The 24,870-nt window shown below is 33.3% G+C and overlaps 3 protein-coding genes across 5 annotated transcripts; 1 reads left to right on the plus strand and 2 right to left on the minus strand.

Moving 5' to 3' along the window:
• The first annotated feature begins 1,349 nt into the window (after positions 1-1,349).
• Positions 1,350-14,674, plus strand: LOC106759374 (golgin candidate 3). Of its 3 annotated transcripts, XM_022779930.1 has the most exons (17): positions 1,698-1,732; positions 4,182-4,280; positions 5,116-6,114; positions 6,431-6,617; positions 8,194-8,286; positions 9,746-9,901; positions 10,197-10,329; positions 10,414-10,478; positions 11,257-11,421; positions 11,559-11,678; positions 11,790-11,999; positions 12,426-12,722; positions 12,877-12,942; positions 13,188-13,390; positions 13,548-13,602; positions 13,743-13,931; positions 14,275-14,674. In XM_022779930.1, the coding sequence occupies exons 6-17, from the start codon at positions 9,794-9,796 to the stop codon at positions 14,581-14,583; spliced, it is 1,920 nt and encodes a 639-aa protein (XP_022635651.1). In that variant the 5' UTR covers positions 1,698-1,732; positions 4,182-4,280; positions 5,116-6,114; positions 6,431-6,617; positions 8,194-8,286; positions 9,746-9,793; the 3' UTR covers positions 14,584-14,674. The 3 variants fall into 3 exon arrangements, with proteins under 3 accessions (XP_014498009.1, XP_014498010.1, XP_022635651.1); XM_014642523.2 differs by lacking the exons at positions 5,116-6,114; positions 6,431-6,617 and having other exon boundaries at positions 1,350-1,732; XM_014642524.2 differs by lacking the exons at positions 5,116-6,114; positions 6,431-6,617 and having other exon boundaries at positions 1,350-1,732; positions 11,559-11,666.
• Positions 14,675-17,110: 2,436 nt separating this feature from the next.
• Positions 17,111-19,317, minus strand: LOC106759519 (reticulon-like protein B5). The gene is made up of 5 exons (XM_014642725.2): positions 18,870-19,317; positions 18,175-18,355; positions 17,942-18,083; positions 17,678-17,747; positions 17,111-17,588 (listed from the first exon to the last, which is right to left on the minus strand). Exons 1-5 carry the CDS (start codon positions 19,078-19,080, stop codon positions 17,422-17,424), a joined length of 771 nt encoding a protein of 256 aa, XP_014498211.1. The 5' UTR covers positions 19,081-19,317; the 3' UTR covers positions 17,111-17,421.
• A 4,204-nt stretch (positions 19,318-23,521) lies between these two features.
• LOC106759520 (RING-H2 finger protein ATL67) lies at positions 23,522-24,630 on the minus strand. Its single transcript, XM_014642727.2, has one exon. It carries the CDS (start codon positions 24,342-24,344, stop codon positions 23,784-23,786), a length of 561 nt encoding a protein of 186 aa, XP_014498213.1. The 5' UTR covers positions 24,345-24,630; the 3' UTR covers positions 23,522-23,783.
• Positions 24,631-24,870: the final 240 nt, after the last annotated feature.

Genomic DNA, 24,870 nt, shown 5'->3' on the forward strand with positions numbered 1-24,870 from the left:
AATTTAATTTTTTTTTCAACATAGCCATTTATTATCTTAGACAATGGAAACTAAAAGAAAGAAAAAATGTTTTTAATATTAAAGCTCATATTTTTTTTTTGTAGTGGCAAAAGTTTGAGAATTAAATTTATCAATTAATAAATGCAGAAATCTTAATTAAATTTGATAAATGTAAATGTATTAAAAATATACATTAATTGGATAACAAATCAAAGTGGTGCTTGTCAACACCCAATTTGATCCAGAAAAATAAATAATTAAAATTAAAGAATAATAAAATAATAACTAATGGTGGGTAAAAAAAAATAATAATAAAATAATTTTCTTTAATACTGAACACATAATTTTAGAATGTTTTTGAAATATTAGTTTAATATGATAACAATTTGAATCAATATGAAAATATTATAATTAAAAATAATATATGGATTGTATCAGTTTCTTTCTAAAGAGAAAAATATGATTTCTTTTAAAAATGGACAATTCTTCTAACAATGATTATTATCAATATCTTGAATCTTATTTGATTTATCTTTTTTGCAATCAAAACCATTTTTTTCCCTATTTTGTTCATTGTTAATTAATTCTCAATCAAGGCAAGATTGTCAATGTATATATAAATACACACTATGTGAAAGAAAAAAGGAAAGAAAATAAAGAAAAACACCTAGAGATAATAGAGATTGAAAGAGAGGGTATAGAAAAAAAAAAAAAGATTCTTATTCTGTCAACAATAATCACTGAGGAAACACTAGAAGAATTCCATAAGCTAAAAAGGTACGTCATCTGTACACTCTTATTTTTTTTTTCTTTTTATTAAACTTTGAAGTTTTCTTTCAGAGATATTATTTTTTTTATGATGCACAAATAATACTTTCTTAAAATCATGAATTTTTGAATATAAGTACGGGTCGACTTATGACCAGTTTATTTTCTTTTTTTTCATTTCATAATAATTTATTTTATTTTATTTTACTTTTATTTTTAGGGAAAATTAAATATTTGAAAAACTCTTTTAATTTTATAAGTTTAATTAAAAGTATTGTTTTTGAACAGACGATAAAATGTTGACACTTTCCTTACACGTAATGGATTTCCAAACTTAAAATCTAATTTTCATAAACTATGTTTTTATTTTAAAGATTTTTCATAATTTTTTCATAATAAATTATAATGGTCACTCTCAAAATTTTTTTTTTAACCCATTTGTTATTGGTTGAAGGTGCGAGAGTACTATTCTAAATGTTTAAGTATATTTTTAGATAATAAAATGTTTTTTACAATATTATTATTATTTTTATTTATTTTATTAATATTATTGTGAAGAAGAATAAGCTGAAAACGAAGGAGTTGGTCGAAAAATTGCATTTGTAAGAGAACGAAAAGGCAGGGATCGATAGACAGGAAGGCGAGATCCAGCAGAAATTGCAGTGCGCGCTCTTCACCAAATCACGGATTTAACACCGTCGATTCAAATCCCCTTCCAAACCCCAATTCCTCTCATTCAACCATGTGGGGCACAATCGCCAACTTCAAGGAGAATTTGAACAAGATCGCCCTCGACGTTCATTACGCCCACGATGACGACGACGACGACGACGACAACGACCAACACCACGTCGTTAGCCCCGCCGTCTCCGATCGCCGCAATTCTCACACCTTTGCCCATTCCAATTCGTTTCCCAGCTCTCCGCCGCCCAATGGAATGTCCGATCACCCCTACGCTTCTGAGGTGCGTTCTCTACAAATTCTCTGCCTTTTTGTTTGCTTTTTAGATACCATATTCGAAAGTCGCGTGGAACATTGCAATATTAGCTAGCGACTTGCGATTGTGAATGTTTTAAGAGTTTTTTAATGGCGGACATTTCGTATTTGAAGTCAGAGTGGAAGCAGGATAGCAGCAGGTCGTTGCGTTTAATTTAGGACTGGTGTCACTGAACCCTAGGTGTGTGCTGGTGAAATTAAGAATTGTAAATAATTACTGTTCCTCACTTGTTCTATATGATATGATGAAATATTAAAACAGAAGGTCTTTGAATACGAGCAAGTAAAGTTCCAATGATGAACTGACATGGACTCTAACTTCCAACACAGTGTATACAGTATACAAGTGGATGAAAAGGAACATTGTAGGGTCTATTAATACTTCTGATCCTTAATTTGATATCATTGTGTTCCGTCCGTGAGGGGTGTGGGAAATAGCTTTTAAGGCAAATACTAACAGAATTGCTACCTCTAGTAGAATATTAGCCATGGTTCCCTGCTTCATGTGTACATTGTAGTCTATCTGGTGTTGGAAGGTTCCGTGCATTTGAGGCCCAGAGGATGGATCTTTGGTCATTAAATCAATGCATTGGTTTACTTTCCAAAATAGGCCCCGGTTCTTTAGAGAAGGATACATAACAAGTTTATATTAAATCAACTGGCTCCAAAATTGATACTGACACGTATTGAAGTTCTCCTACTCATCAGTCCTGACTTTTGTGTAATGTGTAGGTTGAGTTCCAAAACTTGATAATATTTGTTTTGGCGTTGTCGATCTGCATCTTCTATGGAATAAATCGTTTGGTCTTTTTGATGAAAACTGAATGATTCTCGTGGACATTCAAAAGCTCGCGTATGTTAATTCATGGATTTATTTATAGCCAAGATCCAAAAGCTTTTGGGTGTTCTCAGACTGGGTTTCTACGGTTGTTTGGCTGGAAAGAGATGATAGAATCTTGTCAGATGACACTCTTCCATTGAGTTTTCTTATAAAGTAAACTTTAAACCTAACACTTCCTTACAAAATTAACTTATAAGTAGGGTTTGCACTCCACTTGTGTACTATAATTGAACATATCTCTATTCAGTATGGGATCTCCAACACATCCACTCATGCTGAGGACATCAAATACAGGATTAGAGGGAAATCAATATTGGGTGGCATGATAAACCCTAAAATTTCAACAGGATGGGCATTGATAGGCTTTGATTCCATTTTGTGGGAGTGTATCTTAAGCTTAATTGAATTTCACAAAATTAGCCTGTAAGGTGATTATTTGCATCTTACTTATATACATTACTTTAGCTGTATCTCTAGTAGATGGGAGATTTACAACTTATCTCCTCCGGCCTGGGACATCGAACATGGGAATAGAGGAAAGCTCAATATCAAGAATGTTATAGAGGTGAACTTTGAACCTAAATGAACCTTATAAAACCAAATTGTAAGGTAAGAATGTAACTTTGGAATAAAGGGGAGGTTTGATAGTAGGTAGTGCAACAGGCCCAACAAATATCATTAGGATTGACTTTGATACTTTTAGATATCTTAGATTATTAGATATCTTATATTTATCTTTTATCTTCAATTACTTATCTTTTTTTACTTTGTTATTATTATTTAGTTTGTATTTTGAGCTTAATCTATATTTCCTTCATTATATATAAAATATCCTATTTGTATTTTTTACATAAGGGAGATTAATCTCATACAAAGTTTTTCACTATATTGAATATGGTATCAAAACCATTGTTAGAGTTAGAATTTATCCTAGCGAGGTTTGTGATTTGTTGGACATATTGTTTCACTTGCTATCGGATTACTGTTGGATCACCCATTAATATCTAGTTTCACGCTTAAGATGTATATAACTCGGCGTGAGGGGATATGGAAGTCTCACATCAATTAGAGATAAAGTTAGTTTAAAGTATATAAGTGGATGCAAACCTTATCTTACAAGCCAGTTTTGTGGAGTTGAGTTGAGTTTAAAGTTCATTTCTTAACATGATATAAGAGAAAATTATTAGCTAGATCGTCAACATACTTTTTCTCTCATAGAGAGTGTCTTCAACACACATCCAAGCTCTTTTCATCCACTGTCTCATAAGCACTATCTCATTGCTGTACATGTGGTATTATGAACACCACTTTTACCTAATTCATTTATTTAGTTCTTGAGGATTTCTTATTTCCTTTTTGTATCCTTCTTTTCTACATATATTTAATCCTTTTCTCCTATACAAAAAAACTAGCATTTGTGAATTTTCTTTTACCTAATACAGGGAAGTGTTATGTATTCAAATTCAAATTCTGTGCCATACATTTCGCCTTGAATTGTGGACTAGAATATAGTAATAGGTCGGTTTTGTTTTGTGGTTAAAGATTTCATTTTTTAATTTTATATTATTTCTTGTAGATAGAACAATATAAAGCAGAAATCAAGAGACTTCAAGCTTCTGAGGCAGAAATTAAAGCACTATCGGTTAATTATGCAGCTATATTAAAAGAAAAAGAGGTACATCCCAGGTTATTAGTTTTCTTCATATATGTACCTGTAGTATGTTGAATTTTTTTGCTGTTTCTTATGTTGAACTGTTGGAGCTACTTAATGTTCAACTATTGATAATTTTCTCTATAAACACTTATAGTAGAAAAAAAAATGATAAAAAAATATGAATTGAACTTCTCCTATAAGCTACTTTGTTGAAGTCTTCCCGAGCTAATTTTAGCTTATGGGAAGCCATAGGCACATGATCAACAGGAAGTGCTCCTCATATTCATCTCCACTATACTTAATTTTTTCTCAAATAATATCCTTTGTAAATCTTCTATATCATCTAGTCCACCTCATATTCATCTCCGCTATACTTAATTTTTTCTCGTATCAACACTTTTGCTAAACCCTCACTGCTATGGAGCACTATGGTGTTGTAGCTATATGATATAATTTTCTTGAAATTTATTGGAAATTTTTTGTCCACAAATTATAATTAACTTTTTTTCAATCTCATCCACCCAACTTGAATATTGGATTATGATTAATCTTTCTTTCCATTACATTGTAAGCTGGATCCAAGGCACGCTGTAATTTCCAATTTGGACCTTACATCGCTTTTGTTTTAAGGTGAACTCAACTTTAATGCATTTTTTGAAGAACTCAATTGTGTATCTCTAAACATTTTCATCCCTTCTCCCCTTTGTCAACACAAAATGTGCTTTACCTTTTCAAATATATTGTTGGATCATATTTATTATTTAATATCTATCTCAGGCTTATCTGAGGTTCCAGAAAGAGTCAATTAACAATATGTCTAACTTGTTAAGTTACTGGCCCTTTGTTAAATTTTTAGGATTTCTCCCTCTCCATGGCATCTTCCTCGTCTACAAACACCAATGTTGGTGGCTCATCATCCGATCCCTCAATATACACCAATTATGTGAATGTACACTTGTCCATTGACAAATTAGATGGCACAAATTATGCAACATGGGCGTCCGGCATCAAACTTTGGTTGAAGAGTCAGGGGTACGTAGATCACCTTACTAAAAATGTGACTATTGCTACCACAGATGACACTTCCCGCTGGATGAAAATTGATGCCCAATTATGCATTGTCATAAAGTCCACCATTCATTCCTCACTGAAAAAATGTTTCGATCATATGAAACATGTTCAAAAGTATGGGCACAAGCGAAGTTGTTTTACACAAATGACACTCAACGTCTTTATGGTGTTTGTCAGGACCTATTCACTGTTATTGGTCCGCGCAGTCCTGGTACCATGGTAGAATATTTGGATAAAGTTCATGCTCTCCTTCATGATTTTAATGAGCTATTACCTCCTGCTTCCACTCCTGCTGAAGAACTGGAACAACGATCAAAGTTCTTCATGTTGTTGGCATTATATGGACTCTCTGATGATTTCTCTCATGTCCGTGATCAGATTTTGGGTTCTCCTGTCATACCCAACTTTACTTCTACTTGTTCTACTCTTTTGCGCATACCGAGCAAACCAGTCACTGAGACATCTCCTCATAGTGATGATTCCTCAGTTATGGTTGTCCAACATGATGATCGAAGTCGGTCTTGCAAGCCAAGTAAAGGACATCCAAAATGTGACCATTGTGGCAAGCTAGGCCACAAAATTGATAGATGTTATGCGCTTCATGGACGTCCTCCTCGACCTATAGCAATGGCTAATTCTGATCCACCTCCCCGATCATCGTCTGCAGACCATCCTACTTCATCTAATACTGTAGAAAACCCTGCAATCTTTCACGAATTTCTCAAATGGCATGAGGATCGTCAGCACTCTAGTTCCACTACATTTGCATCTGTTGCACGTACAGGTACACCTTTTATTTGTCTGACTCACTTTCACTTCCTCGGACCTTGGGTCCTTGACTCAGGCGCCACGATCATATCACTGGTAAAAAGTCTTTGTTTTCTTCCTTGTCATGTACGGATAATTTACCCTTGATAACAATTACTGCTGGGTCTAGAGTCTCATCTCATAGTGTTGGTACTGTTCATATTTTTCTATCCATATCCATTGATCATGTACTTTATTTCCCTGGGTCTCCCTTCAACTTATTGTCCATAAGTTGTCTAACTCGTGCCCTTAATTATGTTATTTCATTTACCAAAGATTCTGTTTGGTTGCAGGACTGGAGTTCGGAACACGTGATTGACACAGGATGTGAGTCTCATGGCCTATATCATCTCCGCCCTTCTCCACATGTTGGTGTAATCATGGAGGCGCCATCCCTTCTTCATGCTCAGTTAGGTCATCCTAGTCTTGCCAAACTGCAGCAACTTGTTCCGAGTTTGTCGAAATTATCAAGTTTGTCGTGTGAGTTTTGTCAATTAGGAAAGCATACTCGTAGTGTCTCACAACGAGCGTCGTCCCCCTTTTCATTGGTTCATTTTGATTTTTGGGGACCTAGTCTTGTTAAGTCCACTTTAGGTTTTTAGTATTTTGTTACCTTTATTGATGATTATTCCATATGTACTTGGTTGTTTTTAATGAAGAATTGTTCTGAGTTGTTTCCTATTTTCCAATCATTTTTCAATGAAATAAAAACACAGTTTGGGGTTTCTATTCGAACTTTACGCAGTGATAATGACTGTGAATACCTCTTCTCAACCGTTAAAACATTTTATGGCTTCTCATGGCATTCTTCACCAGACCTCATGTGCTTATACCCCTCAACAAAATGGGGTGGCTGAGCGCAAACAACTCGTACACTTTTAATTCATGGTCAAGTACCCTCGCGTTTTTGGAGGGATGCAGTTCTTACTGCATGTTATCTTATAAACCGCATGCCATCTTCAGTCCTAAATAACAAAATCCCTCATTCTATCTTATTTCCTCAAAACTCCGGTACTTTTTGGGTATTGAAGTAGCACAATCCAATACTGGTATTGTCATATCTCAGAGGAAGTATGCGTTAGACATCTTGGAGGAAACAAGGTTAATGAACTCTAAATCCGTTGAGACACCTATGGATCTTAACATCAAACTTCTACCAAATTAAGGGGAACCTTTCTCAGATCCTGAATGGTACAGAAGATTAGTTGGTAAATTAAACTATCTTACTGTTACGCATCCTGACATTTCCTTCGCAGTTAGCATGGTGAGTCAATTCCTAAACTCCCCATGTGAAGTCCATTGGGATGCAGTTGTTTGCATAGTGAAGTATATTAAAGGATCACCTGGAAAAAGGTTTGCTATATGGTCCTAACAACGATACAAAAATCATTTGTTATTCAGATGCTGATTGGGCCGGTTCCCCTTCTTATAGGAGGTCTACTTCTGGATATTGTGTCTCTATTGGTGGCAACCTGATATCTTGGAAAAGTAAGAAGCAAAGTGTTGTGGTAAGGTCTAGTGCAGAAGCAAAATATAGAGCTATGGCATGAGCTACTTGCGAGCTTGTGTGGCTTAAACAATTACTTAGTGAATTGAAATTTGAAGATGTCACTGACATAACACTTATACGTGATAATCAAGCTGCTCTCCATATTAGCTCTAACCCTGTCTTCCATGAGTGAACCAAGCACATTGAAGTTGATTTTCATTTTATTCGAGAAAAAATCATATCCGGAGATATCGAGACTGAGTTCGTTAACTCAAGTAGCCAGTTGACAGACATATTCACTAAGTCCTTACGAGGACTTAGAATTGACTATCTTTGTAACAAACTCGGAACATATGATTTATATGCTCCAGCTTGAGGAGGAGTGTTAGATGTTAAGATGTGTGTTTATGTTAATTGGGCTCAGCCCATTCTGTATTAAGGGCCTTGGTCCATATCTTACATTATAAATAAACTACCCTATGTGTATGCAAAATACACAAGGGAGATTTCTCCCAATCTTCTCTATTATTCACAAAGTTTAACTATCTGACCCTTTCGACTTTCCAGGATCATATTGTTAGATTGAATAAAGAAAATGGCTCATTAAAACAGAATTTGGATACAAGTCCCGTATCTGCAAATGGTGGTTACACAGTCAAGGTAAAACCTATATTTTAATTCAAACTTTATTATGTTGTATCAGAATATTTTAACCTGTGTTGTAAGTACTCCATTACATTTGCTCTCTTGTATTTCATGATTTTCTAATGAAGTTTAGATAGTGACAAGGACAAAGGTATTGAATGGATTACATTTTCTGGTTAGAAAAACTCAACCACCTTTTAGATTGTTGGTTATCAATTTTAATTCTTGACACATGGTTAGGTCATACCTTATATCTCTTCTTGTTCCAGAGACAACTAATTTGAGTCATTCATATCAATTACGTTTATCTCTGATCACATGGATATGGTGTTACTTGAACTATAGGATATATGTGTGTACTGTCACTAACTACATTAAAATGATATTTTGTCAATAAAACATACATGATTGAGAAGATATGTTTGTGTTGTGTATAATTATTTGGGGAGGGGGAACGGGGAAAAGATGGTCGTGTATATAATAGTGAACATGGGAATGGCCTGTTTTCATGTAATAAAAGTTGATGGAAAAAATAGTTTCTATAGCTTATTTTATTCTCTCACATTCGGTTCCTCCTTCCTCAGTAGACTTGTGAAATGATATGAATGTTATATTATTTAGTAGCTGTTTGAAACTGAGTCTTAGATATTGAGAATTCTATGAAAGTCTAAAATACAACATTGTTAAGATTCATGCTTTGTGCTTATCTTATGTACTTAGGGAGTTGCATTTATATTTACTGTTCTTAAATGTAATTAAATCTGGAAAATATATAAATATTTCCTATTCAGAGTGCTTTTTCACTCAATCAATTCATCAAAACATTTAGTCTTCAACTTGGTATCAGATCAGGTTCTATAGGATTATTAATGCGTGATAAAACTTGAGGACAGTTCCTCAGCAGGAGCTTATTTTGGGAGGTTGTTGGGCGTACATGTTTGCTGAACTATCATTAGAAACCTTGTACGTGCCATTCCAGTTCAATAAACTTATGGTAGAGTAAATAGCCACTTTAGCCCTCAATTTGGAACTTCTTGTCACATTTGTGTCTTAATTGAATGAAATTACAAATGAAAGTCCTTGAAAGTGTAAATTGACTGATGCCTTAGTCTAAAATTAAAAAAAGGAGTGACTAGAGCGATAATATTGACATATTTAGAGGCTATAACGAGAAAAGGTCCTTGAAAGTGTAAATCCACCGTCAAGATTGTCAAAAAAAAAAAAAGAAAAAGAAAAAGCCACTAAAGTGATAATATTAACATTTACTTAGAAACTAAACTAGAAATAGTTAAGTTTGGGGACTATTTATCAGAGTTATTTAACATTTTCTTAATTTCAAGAACTAATGTGACAGCACTATCAATTTCAAAGATAAAGTGGTTGTTCACTCTTGATTGTTTTTTGTAGCGCTGCTGATTCAAGATTCTCAACATAACTAACTGTTCTTGTTGATTGCTTTTGAATATTTGTGAAGGGAAATAGTGACCTGTCATCCAATCGACAGCATTGGTTCACAACTCAAATGAAAAATCTTTATGCTACAAACAATGGAACCACATCTTCTTTGGAATCCGATGGTATTCAAACCAAGACGGTATCTAAGCACTCAAACTCACGAGTAAAGGACAAGGTAACTACATCTTAGATTTTTTTTGTTGCTCTCAAGTCATGAATCTATGTAGATAGATTGATCATTTGGTGGATTGCGTTTATATTACTCGTCTATTTTGATCAATTTTTTGTCAAATTGTATATTCGTTTCTCATGGAGTCATCATATGAACTTTTTAAAAACAAAGAAAATTGGTTTTCGTTTGCTTTTCTAATTTTTTAACTTGCCATTTCAATTTAAACTTTTTGATAGTATTTTTATGTTTATTTTTAGTGATGAGTTAACTTGACAACAGATGTATGAATGCCTTCTAGGAGCTAGCAGATATGGTAGAGGGAAAAAGTAGCCCAGCAGCAGCAGTACAACATTCCGCTGATATACATAAAATGAAGTTGGAACTAGAGCAAGAACAGAATAAAATGGCACATATGCAGCTTAAATTACAGGGTCATTATTCTGCATTTAGAATATATATATATGTGTGTGTGTGTGTGTTTGTTGCTAATAAGTTGGATGTTTCTTTGATTTCAGAGGAAGAGAAATTGAACAAGTCATTCCAAGAGGAGCTTAAATTATTGAAGTTGGAAAGAGACAAAGTGAGTCTATCCAAGAAAAATTAATTTGGTGCGCACCATAATAAAAGGAAAAATGAATAATAATATTTTTTAAAAGTAAAATAAGATACCAGCCATGCATTAACTATTTTTTTACTCACCATTCATAACTATATTGATTACTTTATGGTAGTTCTTTTGGTCTTCAAACTGAAATATGTTGATATTTACTTCCTAGAATGTGTTTCAATATTCTTTTGTCTCTAATATACTGGTAGTTTTATTTATTTTCTGATCATATAGCATTTTATATTTCATATTTTTTTAATATATCTACCATTGGCCCCAATTCCATCTGCCATGTATGTATGGAAAACTTTGGGCTCAGGGTCATAAGCTGTCATCCACAATTGATAACAGTGCTTTGATTGTGAATGGTAATTGGATAAGATCAAGAGGAATTCTTGGAAGAAAATCAAAGAATGATTTGATAAGGAGAAAATGAAAATATATATTTTTAAATAAAATATTTTCTAGATTCATGAGAACTATGGGAGTAGAAATTAAACGAGAACATGGGTAAACTTTTTCCAATGAATTCTATTCTCTGTTCCTCTATTTCTTTAGATATTATTTAACTAAGAGAATAGCTTGAACACATTATTTTTACATTAATAACTTCCATTGCATCATTGGTAGCATATAATGTCTTCTCTATTAACCTGGATGTTGGTTTTGTTGTACTATGGAATATGATAAGCTGGACTTTTATTGCTTTTGGTTATCTAACCAATACATGTATTGTATTATTGCTTGGCAGACAACATATGAGATGAGCAAATTACACAATGAATTGAATGGGAAAATATCAGAAATTAATCGCCTGCAAATGGAGTTGAGTAGACAGGAAGATGAAGAAACAAGTGACGTGGATAGCTTCAAGAGACTTATTGAATCTCTGGAGAAGGAAAACACTACTCTTAAGGTCAATAAATTTATGCATTATTTTTTTTTAATAATAAGAAAGTTCCAACTGTCCTATCACTCAGTACTTCATAATGTCTTTTTGCTGGTATTGTGCTCGAGAATGCACTTTAATATATTCTATCTTATTGTTATTAGTTGGAAAAGGATGAACTTGAGGCTGAGGTCAAATCAATTAGGACTTCTGGTAAAATATCACCTGATGCTTCTCAGATCCAGAAAAGGATTCCAAGCTTTAACAATCATGTGAGCCAAAACGTAATAGCAATTCCTACTTTACAGGTTATATGGCTTATGAATCATGCTAGTAACTGTTTGACTTTTTTTTTTTTTTTTCTGGTGTTTTGGAAATTGGTTTTTGGGTAGCAGTTACCAGATCCTTCCAAAAGTTTTCCAAGGAATGAAGAGTTGGAAAGATCCTTACATAAGCTAAGTGAAGAACTGGAGGAAACACAAAAGGGAAATGAAGAGTTGGAAAGATCCTTACTTAAGCTAAGTAAAGAATTGGAGGAAACACAGAAGGAAAGGGACAAAGCAGTACAACAATTGACCCGTCTTAAACAGCATTTGTTAGAAAAGGTTTCGTTTTCACATTATATTTTTGAAGCAAAATCAATAATGACTGAGCATGACTTGAAGGGACAAACAATGTGCTGATTTTTATAAAAAAAATTGTTGTTATTCTCAAAATATAGTCTCCCACTTGTATTATTGTGTCTCCTCAATTGAGCCATCATGAATTGCATTTGTTAGAAAGATTTCATTTCACTTGATTGTTTTGAAGCGCAATCAGTAATGTTTGAGCATGATTTAAAGGGACAAACAATGCACTGACTTTCATAAAAAAGATTGTTGTTATTCTCAAAATATAGACTACCGCTTGTTGTATTATATTTTGTCCCCTCAGTTATCTACAATGAACTTCATTCATCCATCTCTACTGAATTTAATATATTAATCTCTGTGTTACACTCAAAGATGTTCACCATCTAGCTTTTTGTGTAGGAATCTGAAGATTCCGAAAAAATGGACGAGGACAGCAAAATAATTGAAGAACTTCGTGACAGCAATAATTATTTGAGGGCTCAAATATCCCATCTTGAGAGAACTCTAAAACAGGGAACTGCGAGTCAGGAGAAACTGAAGATGGAAAATGACAATGAAATTCTCAAATCCAGGGAAATCATTGATGAGCTGAACAAGAAGCTGACTGACTGTATGAGCACAATAGATGCTAAGAATACAGAACTTCTAAATCTACAGACAGCTCTTGGACAATATTATGCCGAAATTGAAGCTAAGGTTAATTTTAATTTTGTATTTAGAAATTAATAATATGCATTGATCAAGTTGTCAACGTTCCTTCTTATGTTTTTAGCCAGTATCTTTTCTTTTGCGTGTCTGTCTTTTGTTGTACAGAGTAAGCTTATATTTACTATAAATTTATTTTCTGAAGGAACATTTAGAAGGAGATCTGGCTCGTGCAAAGGAAGAAAACTCTAAGCTTTCTCTACTGTTGAAAGTATGAATCTCTCTCTCATACAGTTTATTAATATAACTTTTTAACAACCCACACTTTAAGAATTAAACATAACAGAATTCGGCGCTTTATATTGATGATTTTGTAACAATAAAAGAATATGATTCTCTTTGCTGAGTTTGCAACATTTATTCCCCCAAAATTTTTGCTGCAGTGTACTGATGTTTTATCATGTTTTCTGACTCAAAAGTATTAGAAGTTAACTTATTGGTGTTTCCAATTGCCAGGATGCACAATGCAGAGCAGATGTCTTCATCAGTGAAAAAGAAGAAATTTTAGCTAAGCTTTCTAAATCTGAAAAGCTACAATCAGAATGGAGAAGTAGAGTAAGCAAGCTCGAAGAAGACAATTCCAGGTTGAGGCGAGCGGTTGAACAGAGTATGACCAGGCTAAATAGAATGTCAGTGGATTCAGATTTTCTTGTTGACAGGTTGGCATGTTTTTCAACTAAGTAGTTTTTTCGTGCTATATTGGCTTGGCCTTGGTAGCTTCCATTTTTTCTAGTTTGTTAGGTTCCAATTCTTGAAAATGTTTTTCGCTAATTATATGGCTTGTGCTTTTATTAATCTTAATTGTATTTTTGACAGGCGCATTGTGATAAAATTACTTGTTACTTATTTCCAGAGAAACCACAGTAAAGAGGTATATGGAAGTTTTCTAATTTGTTTGCTCTCTTTATGTATATATGTACGCATGTATGTGTGTACCTAGTATGTATGTGTGTATCATTAAGGACTGCCCATTCTTTTGTGTTGTACATAATAAAGTCATATTGGGGACAGGTTTTGGATCTAATGGTTCGCATGCTGGGATTCTCTAATGAGGACAAACAAAGAATAGGTGTTGCTCAACAAGGTCCAGGAAAAGGCGTTGTCCGCGGTGTTCTTGGGTTGCCTGGCCGCCTAGTTGGAGGTATCTTGGGAGGTGGTGGTTCCACTGAATCAGCTGCAAATGCGGGAGCAGATAACCAGGTGATTTCTTCTCATCTTGTGTTTATTTATATGTGGGGTTTATCAGAATAGAATATCATCAATTCTGTAGGTAGAAAGTCGAGGGCCTTAAACCCTACTGAATCCCATTCTTGCAATTGGATCCTATCAGAATATTGAGGGTGACTTTTCTTCGTTTTCTTTTCTTTTTGGGATTTCTGAATGCCGGGAAGATAAGAATGGTGTTATATAGCAGATGTGCATGTCATTCCTTGGTCCAAAACATCTACCGAAAAAATCTTTTCCAAAATCTCCACTCCATTATAGATTTTGTCACATTTGACGCAATTTGCTTTGAATCTGAATTGTACAGTTTCCCTTTCAGTCCTTTGCAGATCTGTGGGTTGATTTTCTTCTCAAGGAAACAGAAGAAAGAGAGAAGAGGGAGTCAGCAGGAACTAGAGATAAATCCATGGATGATTCGCATGATAGAAGTTATACTAATTCATCTCCACCACATTCCAATCAAAGGTTTAGGACTGGAACAGTACCAATTAGCTCATCCACAAATCAAAACATCAGTTCTCTCCCTCGTGGATACTTTCAGCACTCCGAACAACTTGGTTCCGAGTTCTCAACAGTTCCCCTTACATCTTCTTCATCAGATAGTTCAAAACTTCTTCCCAGATACTAAGTATACATTCTTTATGTAATTAATCAAAAGGTATAGATCAATGATAAATTGTAGACATGTAAAATCTTGTTCAATTAATTCCTTCATTTCATTGCCCCCGTTCTCTTGTCTCAATATTATTGCATATCTTGAAACGCTTAAATACCTTATCTATATGTCGTCAAATATCACTCCCTCTTCTCTAAAACACCTATGCGCAATGCTTACAACCCTACGTTTCATTGTCTTTTTCTTTCCCTTTACGGTGTATTCAATTAGACTGATTCATTTATTTTATAAATTTAGAATTTTTTAGAGTAAAATAAGTTGTTTGTATCAAAATAACTGAAGGAAAGTTTAAAATTTCAAGAAATTTTGTAAAATATTTTTAATAACTAAACCAATAAAATTTGAAATTTACTAAAAAAGAAATTGAAATTTTTTTCCTTTGGTACTTTAATAAATTTTTATATAGAGTATGAATTTGGATTTGTATGATATCGTCCTGAAATGAACTAAAGTTAGGATGATGAGTTAGTGGTAAAAGTAAATTGGTGTTGAAAAGAAAGTTTGAATTTGATATTGTAAATATTGGTTCAGTAAAAATCTAAGGTACTGAGTTATCTTTGAATGCTCTAACCAAAGAGCTGCAGCTGTAAAATCAATTGTGTGAAACTATTTAGTATGGCTTCATCCTGCATGTCCCCTTTTTATCTTTCTGCATCCCCCATAAGTTATACTATTCTATTTTACCTTTCATTAAAAAAATATATAAAAAAACTCTAAATTTTTCATCCATTCATCCATTTTTTCTACTACTCGAGCTCCTTCTTTGGGATGCCAGAGAGAAGAAGGGAGAAAGGAAAATCCAGTATTTTAGAATATATTTTCACTGTCAAAAATATCTTCTGAAACATTTCTTTTATATTTCAAATTTTGGAATATTTATATTTCGGACAGAGAGGTCGAAGTTAACGTCTAATATCTAGAACATCAAAAAAAATTTGAATGTTATCTTTTAGTTTAAGTCTTTGTATAATCTTTATCTATTTAATGTTAAAATCAATAAAGATTTAACAATTCAAAAATTAATGACGCAATAAATCAAACTGATTCGACGACTAATTTCTATTACTTTTGAATTTGAAAATGTCTTCCAAAACCTAAAACAAACATTTTGAATATAAAAAAAAACTGAGACAAATGTTTCCAAAAATACTTTTAAATAAAATTGGAATTAAATTAAGTTAAAAATTATTAAAGTAAATTACTAGTTAAATCTGTTTTTATTATGTGAATGTTGAAGTACTCTTACAAATTTTGTATTGTTATTTATTTCAGTCATTTTTATTGACAATCAACGTAGTAGATTTGTGAGATATTTCATTTCTTGTGTAAGTAATTTTTTTTATTTATTTATAAGAACGTACCTTAATAATAGGCAGTATTGATGATGAAATGTTGAACCTTTTTATGTTTGTTTAAAGGATTGATTTGAAGGCCTTATCACCAATGGCAGTTATCCATCCAATTATTGACTCAATGCTTCAAATCCTCTTTCAACTTTCTATTTATTCATTTTTACAATTATTTTCATTACTTTGTCATATAATCTTTGACGCTTTCTTTCTGTCTATTGGGAATCTTATGATTCTCTGTAGCCATCGTCATAGGATTCTCGGAACTATTTCCTTCAAACATATTCCTTTTTCTTCCCTATTTATCAATCCTTGAAACATATATACAACCACCCAATCATAAAAAACAATCCAATTTGAGAAGAAAATGTTCATTATTTGACTATGCTCTGTTGATCAGAACCGATTATATAGATGATATAAGAATTGATCTTCATACCACTATTATATTGATTCTAAAACTGCTATTATATTATTATATTGTTTTGGGATGAACCGAGAAGAATTGTTTTTCTTCCTCCTCCCTATGCATATGGGTAGTTTTAGGTCATACGAATATTTGGGTCATAATTTTAGGCTTTAATAATAATAATAATAATTTCCATCTTTAACTTTTAAATTACAATTTCATTTTCATCTGAACATAATTTTCTCTCCTTATATTTAAATTTATATCATATTTATCTAAATATTCTTAGGGATCAAATGATAATCATCTACTTTTATCCAATAAAATAATTTTTTAAGTCTCTCATCTATCACATTCCACAAACTTTACCAACTTTCATCTCAAATCAGACTACCTTTCTGTTAATCCAAACAATTTCATCTTCATCTCCAAATTCATTCCCCAATCCAAACAGAGCATTAAATTTTTTTGCCAAATCAATCCATATTTAGCATAGACCAACACTACTGTATTTAGTATTCTAGAAAACTTGCGTACACTAAACATATACGCCCCCAAATACATATTATACATAACATAACTGCCATTTACCGGTTCAACAGCAAGACCAGTGTTTTTAGAAAAATTTATAACCGATCCGATACTTTAAATTCTGGTCTGCATTTTACAAGCCTTTCAACCCAACACCAAAACCACAGAAGGCAAAGAATGCTACCAAAAATAAAAAGTAAAAAGGAGAGCATGCACAAGTCATACATTTTATCTTACAGTACAAATTATTTTATTGAACAACTCATACAAACCTTAAACAACAAAACCCCAGTAAAATCCACATGAGCTTGCACAGTTAGAAACTACTGAGAATTACTATTTTTTAAGATAAATCAGACCCATTGCCATTGACACCATACCAGCCAAAAACCAACCCAGAAAACATCAAAGACTGACATTTGATAAAAGAAACTGGCCCTGGCAACTTCCTTGACCAAATAAGTGGAGCTCTTTCTTTGTGATGTTACAAAGATTAACTCACTAAGATAACTTAGCTTTTAAAGAACCCACTGGGATCTTACTCAAGACCTTAGCATCAAACACAGCATATTGCTTTTTAATCTCAATGACTGCCTTCTCTGCAAGTGGATCTATCTTATCCTCGTACTTATCATATAGCACAGGAGCCGTGTGCAACAAGATAAAAGCTGCCCATGTAATCAAGAATATGTAAATGAACGAAGTTCCATACAATCTTTTGTAATAAAATTATCTTGTTAAAAGGAATACTACTTACTTATGTAGAAGAGGGTCAAGAAGTTGCACCAGTTCCCCACAATTGATAGAATCCAAACGCCAGCAATAACCTGACATCCACAAAGAAGCATTAAATTAGGTACCCATTTATCTATCAATTAAAGCAAAGCAGCTTGCAAGAAAGTAAGATGCGGTACCACTTTGGTAAGTTATAAATAACTGACCCAAAACTTAAGACATTATTTATGAAAAACTTTCATTTAATGTGTACATAATGATGATAGATGGTTATGAAGTCACACACCATTAGGAATTTCTTCAAATCTCTTCCAGAACCAATACTATGCAAAACAGCGAATCCCCTGTTGATTTCAATCCTCAACGCGGATGCCACTTGCAGGAATGGCTCCTCGGGAAGATGAACTTCTGGAATGCGAGGTGGTGATCTGCAATACATAATTTGACATTCCACAAAACAGCTTAAATAAGGTAAACCCCAAACATAAGACAACATACTAAGAAATTCCAGAGGCTCACTTGTGAATAAAAGTGTGGGCATTGGACCACAAGAACAGAACTGCGAGCACCAGTATCAAAATGTGACACACCAGAGTAAGAAAGTGATACTCAAGCAACTCAAACAGGACCCAAACAGCAGTGGCTCCGCCAAGCACGCTAGCAGATATCTTCTTGTTCCTCCACAATAACAAGTCAGCAGCTGCAAAAGTAACAGAAAAAGAGTCGTAAGATAATAACATCATAGACTGATACTGCTTTGGCTCTCTATATATAACCACACACAAGAGCATATAATTCTCCATTCAATGACTAATCATCAAGAAACAAACAACTCCGGTAAATATGACAAACGCAGCCCTACTGAATTTCATAACACAAACTGTCTATCATCATCCAAACCATGACTGCTGCTAAATTCAACTTTCCTAAAATTAGAAGCCACCTGAAAACATAATATATAATAAACAAGAAACAGGGAAAGGTCGCCAACATTAAAAGAAAAAAAAAACAATTTTGAGAAAACCCAGTTAACTTAAGAAAGCAACCAAGAGAAGCACAACATATTATTCAACATTTAGGAAACCCCGGTCAACGATAAGCTACATGAAGCAAGGTAAGGCCAAGTCACAACATTCCCGAATTGTAGCTTTTCTCAAAAACGTAATAAAACGACGACCACAATAAGAGAGAGAAGGAAAAGAATATAATTTTACGTTTTCCGGCGCCCAACACGGAATGAACGGGCCTCTGCCTACCGAAGAGGCGGAAAACCTTATCCTTAACGGACGAAGTGACGGTTTTTTCGGAATCCGAATCGGAAGAGGACGAGGAATCGTGACCGTGAAGCTTCTCGCTTATCTTATCCAGCAACGATTGGTCGGCGGCGGCGCCAGTGGTGACGGTGCTTTCCGGTTCCTCCGCCATAAAGCCGAGAAATTTTCAAATCGAAAGAACTCTAACCCTAATGCGTCGATTTCGTAGCACGGAATGGAAGAAAGTCCCTTCTCTCTTTGGTTACAGTTGTTGCAGTGAGTGTGAGAGTAGGGTTGGAGAGTGCGAATCTCAGTATGGATTTTATAAGTGTCGCAAACATTGAGGTTCGTTTGTCCGAACCTCAGGCTCGGTGAGATTTGAAATCGAAAGAGGAAATGACGGCGTTTGAATTAGGGATGACAGTAACGAGAACATCAACTCCCAAGTATTTTTTATTTCTGAAATATACATTTTTATTAAAAATAATGGTAAAAGTTAAATTTTTAATTTGATAAATAAACTAGAGAGAATTTTTTTTTATATTATTTTCATCAATTTCTTTTCTGTCATTTATTTTTCAGTTGATTTTTTCTACATTTTATTTTAATTTGAGAGAAAGAAGTCGTGATTTTGACTAGTGGATATATGAAAAAGAAAATGGAAAAAACGTCTTCGAAAGTGTACACATAAACTATGTTAAATATATAATTAGTTATATATCTTAAATAATAGGTGCCTTAAATATTTTTTGCATGGTCCCTAATAATAAATAAAATTATTTTTGTACTCATTTCTTTCTAACCAACAACTAACATTCCTTTAACTCGTGTCTTTCTAACCAGCTAACATTATTTTCACTCATTTTTTTTTCTCGTATTATTTATTTTATTCTTTTTTATTTTATTGTCATCTTTATGATAAACAGAGTATTTCATATATTTTATTTAAAACCTTTTATATTATCACCAGATTTAACCTTTCCATTAGAGTTTTTTTTTTATTAATTTGGTTTTTGAAATAAAATGAAGATAGAAATAGAGATAAAGTAAATTGAAAAAAAAAAGAATTTTTTTTAAAAATTATGTAATTTGATTAAAAACAACAAAAACAATATAGACATATGAAAACAAGTAGGTGTCATTACAAGATGTTATATTAACTCTTTTATTATTGTCATGTTATAATATATATTAGAAGTGATGTTATACTTTTAACTTCTTCTTTTTCAGCATTTAATAATTTTGAGGATATTAATAGAGTAATAAATTAGATATAAGATTAATTTATAATATATAAATTTATAGTTATAGTTTATATTAATGAAATTTGTAACGAGAGGAAAGAGAATTATTCAATATTATTTTTTTCCTGAGCTAAAATCATGTCAAAAGAAAAAAAAAATTGTCTTAATTTCAAGCTATTAAACTATTCTCAACAAGTTTAAACCAACAATTTATCATACAATAAATCATTTAAAACTCAATTTCATCAATCTCGATAACATATCAATTTCAATTTAAACATTAAACGTAACATTCATATAAAGTCAAACTGTCTCCACTCAAAACTTTAAACTTATCAATATTTTCAAAATCAAAAATAAATTATCTTTCAGTTTCGCTACACAATCCAACGTTTACCTCAAAATTCAAAATATCTTAAATTAATCAAAATTATTAACTCCTCTTCTTTCTAACAAAATTAGCAAATTTCTAACTCTTGATCCTAAAAATATTGAGTCGCAAACATATAAATGTAAATCTAGTTTAGTTTGTCTTACTTTAATTGATTCTCATCTTGTAAGCATGGTGGAAAACTCAGACATATGCAATCCAAAAAAGAAAATAGAAATTAGATATTTCAGGGAAATAATTAATCTTTTTTTTGTCAAAAACATAATCTATCGGTTTAGTTCATCTTAAGCTCTACTATCTACTAAACTACTTATGAGATAAAATATGTTGAAAGATCTTATAATTCTATCGAAAAATTAAAGAGAATTTAAGGAAATGAATTTTTAGAAAGATAATAATTTTTTATAAATAAAAATGAATAATTAAGATTTTAATTTAAATATTAAACATATGTTAAAATTTTATCCATATTTCTTTTTAAATCATTCACATTAAACACAAAAACTAGATGTTACACTCATAAACTTTGTTTCACTAAAGATGTTTCATTCTGTAATCAACAAGATAGACATAATATATGTATCAATGTTCAAACAAGAATTCTATCTAGTATATTATTAGGATATCTTTCATATAATTACTACAACAAGGCTGCAATTAATTTGATTAGATAATCTTTTACATTTATTGTAGTAATAATTTGCTTTTCTCAAAATAGGACATTTCATACTTTAGGTGTTCCAAATATGTGAACAAAATAAAGTATAACATTATTTTTTTCATATATTTGTATATCCCAATTTAGAGGTTATAATATAACTCAAATAGGAACATTCAAAATCGTAGTTAAAACTCAGATGTTAAAGATTTTCAATTGATGTGGTTAACATCATCCATCAAACAATTTAGGCATGGACTTGCCGATGGGAGTATGAACAAAGGTTGTTGAAAAACATCATTTCCACAAACCGATTTCGATTATTCAATAATATTATATATGCCTTTCTCCAAAATCTGATATGAAAGAAATTATGCAGTAGCTAGTTAAATGGTTTATTTTTTCAAAGAGGGACAATGAATAGTGATACTATAACTGTTTTGTTGATTTATTATTCAAGTCATTATGTGCAGATGCTTCCAATGCCTAAAAGAAGGCTCAGTGTGTCAGAAAGAAAGGAACTTTTATTTGTTTCGTACAAAAGCCAATGATGGTGGAACAAGTTCTGCAGTGAACTTTCTAAAGTACGAAATTGCTCAACTATCCTCACTTCATTTTCAATTTGCATTTGGGCCCTCAGATATGATGGATGAATTCACTACCAGTGTAGTAGTGTACCACCAAAATGGATAAAGATAGAAGAAAAGTATGGAGTGTGTTTCAGAAGCTAGGAAACAATAACGTTAAATCAAAATGAAATGTTTGAGATTAGATTCCACGTCCAAGGCATGCTGATAAATGGTGTTTGGCTCTTACCTAGTGGATTATCCAAAACGCTCTTGTGACTTCTTAGCAAATGCTTAATTTCAATCACTGATAACAGTGATGTCAACTCACAAAGATATCTTGTATCAGGGTACTCACAAAAGTTATTTAAATAATGCATGCATAAAGTGGAACTGTGATAGTAAAATATATACTAGTGCAGCTGATTATAGAACACATTAAGCAAATAACAAATTTAATCTTTTACTCCAAATTTAAAAAGCTTAAATGTTTCCTCAGTTTGGTTTAGAAAGAAGTTTACAGAAACCATTTTCCTGACATATGAAAGCTTGTTTTTGTCAGTAAAGACAAAGTCATAAATGAACTGCAAGGTACCAAACCAGAAGAGTGATCTTATAAATATTAATGAATTAAAAGTTGAAAGTAGCAGTGTAGTTTCTAAAAATGGTTCTCATAACATCTTTAAAAAATTGGTGAGTTTTTTTGTGAAGTGAAGGGAATGTAAATGTAAAATATGATTGAGGAGTTTGTCCATGATAAAGTAGAGAAGAATTAATGTTTGAGAAAGCTAAGGGTTACTGTGTTCCGTGCATGTAAGTTTGTCAGGGATTGTTTGACATTCTACACACACTGAAAGGGATATTTCATCTAATTCCTGTCAGGCAGTAGTATACAACAAGAATATTGAGAGAAAGAATGAAGAGATATCAGATACAAGCTGTCTACACATAACGACAAATAAATGGGTCCATGACTCAAGAGAAAAATGGAACCTAAAAAGCATCAGTATCTTCTTCTTCTGAATCAAATCCAGGCAAAGCCAATGCAATCACCAAAGCTAATACAAAGGGATAATGGAGAGCAGAAAAATTAGCATTCTATTTGCGGCTCAAAGTGCTAGACCAAAACAACTGGTCAAAAGGGTAAAACTAGGAGAGAAAAATACTTTTTTTTTTATGTATATAAAGTGGTAGAACTGAAAAAAATCTAAATAATAGATAGATAGATCCCTGATTATATATTAGAACTATGAACAGAAGCTTATGTGGAAAAAAAATTACTGCACAGATGATTTTACTGATTGCGTATCATGTTTTTTAATGGTACAAGGAAGATTCTGATACACATTACACGTGTTTCACACTCCGTCAGATCACAAGAGACTCGCGACAAATACTCACGTTCCCAGAAAAGATACTCCTCCAACCAGCTTTTGATTTTCACTCCAATGAGATCAAAATTAACTTCGATTCCTTCGGTACATGTTTTAATCCACATTGATACCAAAGGTAATGCAATGTCAAATCAATCAAAATATACTTATGGCCGTTTGTTTTATCATTAAAAAAATCGAAATCAGTTTCGTCCGTTGAAACTTACAATCCGGAACTGAAATATTAACTCTATTAAATTCATTTTCGAATGCAAAATCAGTTTCGTTAGAGTCCAAAACAACCAAACAATGTCCTGACACGAATCACGATTACGAGCAGCAACTAGCACCATGATCGAACAATACGAAAAAAACCCCAAATTTACAAAGAAAAACATTTACTTGAATTAATGTTATCTATGTAAAAGAGAAGAAACGGAACACCCCAACTAGCCCTAAGAATTTTCCCCATTCCCCTGACATCAAACCTAAATAAAATAAAAATAAAAAAAAAAAATCCTCCCTCCATTTTTCCCACCCCACCTCTAAAAATAAAATAAAAATCAAAACTTCAAAATCTCCTCCCAACAACCGAAAAGAAGGGCAAAACCTACATCACAAATTAACCCAAATAAAAAAAAAGTCACCTACTTCGCCTTCTATCGGCGGCGTACTGAGAGAGCGGCACCACCTCCTGCAGCGGCGTGGAGAGCGGCGTCGGGAGGGGCGAGTTGCGGCAAACAGGGCAGGTGCCTCTGAGTCTGAGCCAGGAATCGAGACAACAGAGGTGGAAGAAATGGCGGCACTCGGGCATCATCCTGAGCATCTCCGAATCCTTGTACTCGCACAAACATATGGAGCACGTGTTGTTATTCCCGTTACTATTCCGCGCGTTGTCCCTGTCGAACTGGAACCTGGGGTAGGAATTAATAACGCTCTGGTCGAGCCCCAGCGCAACGCTGGCCTCCTCGTCGTCGTCGTCGTCCTCCGCCACGAAGATGACACGTGGCAGGACAACGCCGTCGGAGGGGTTGGCGGCGGCGGTTGTGACGGCGGTTGTTTGGGTGCGGTGTCGGGTGGCGCGGCAGCAGAGATAGGAGGAGAGGAGAAGGGTAGAGAGGAGGAAGAGGAAGGCGAGGGCTATGGCGATGGAATAGCCAAGGCCAAGGTGGGTGATGTGAGAAGAGGGAATTGAAGGGGACATGGAGAAAGGGAAGGAAGAAGAAGAAGAAGAGAAAGAGGAAGAAGAAGAAGAAGAAGAGAAAAAAGATTCTCCATTTGAGAAGGGTAAAGGGTGGGTGAGGGCTTCAGCTGCTGCATTTAATACTTTGTTTTATTTTTTATTTTCTTCACAGACTCATTTCTCAGCACAAGAGTTAGTCTGCATTAAATTCTGCGAGTGGAAGGGAGTTACTCATCACTCACATTATCTATCATACATCTTTTGACTTTCATTTTTTCTGAATTTTTTTTTATTACTCATTATTACATTATAAATCAATCTGATATTGCATTTGTCTTACACTATAAATTTCTTTTATAGTATTAATGGATACACTATTTTCTCTAAAATTATCACTCATATTTCCCTCTATGCTAATTCTTCAATTCTTTTCACTAGAGTTTTGGCAGGATATATTTGCAATGCAAATTCCATGCACATTCCATGTTTAACTCATGATTATGTTTTTTTTTTTTTATGAACCTTCACTAAATAGATCTCGAGTTTA

The sequence above is a fragment of the Vigna radiata genome, chromosome 4, assembly GCF_000741045.1.
Source record: "Vigna radiata var. radiata cultivar VC1973A chromosome 4, Vradiata_ver6, whole genome shotgun sequence".
NCBI lineage: Eukaryota > Viridiplantae > Streptophyta > Magnoliopsida > Fabales > Fabaceae > Vigna > Vigna radiata.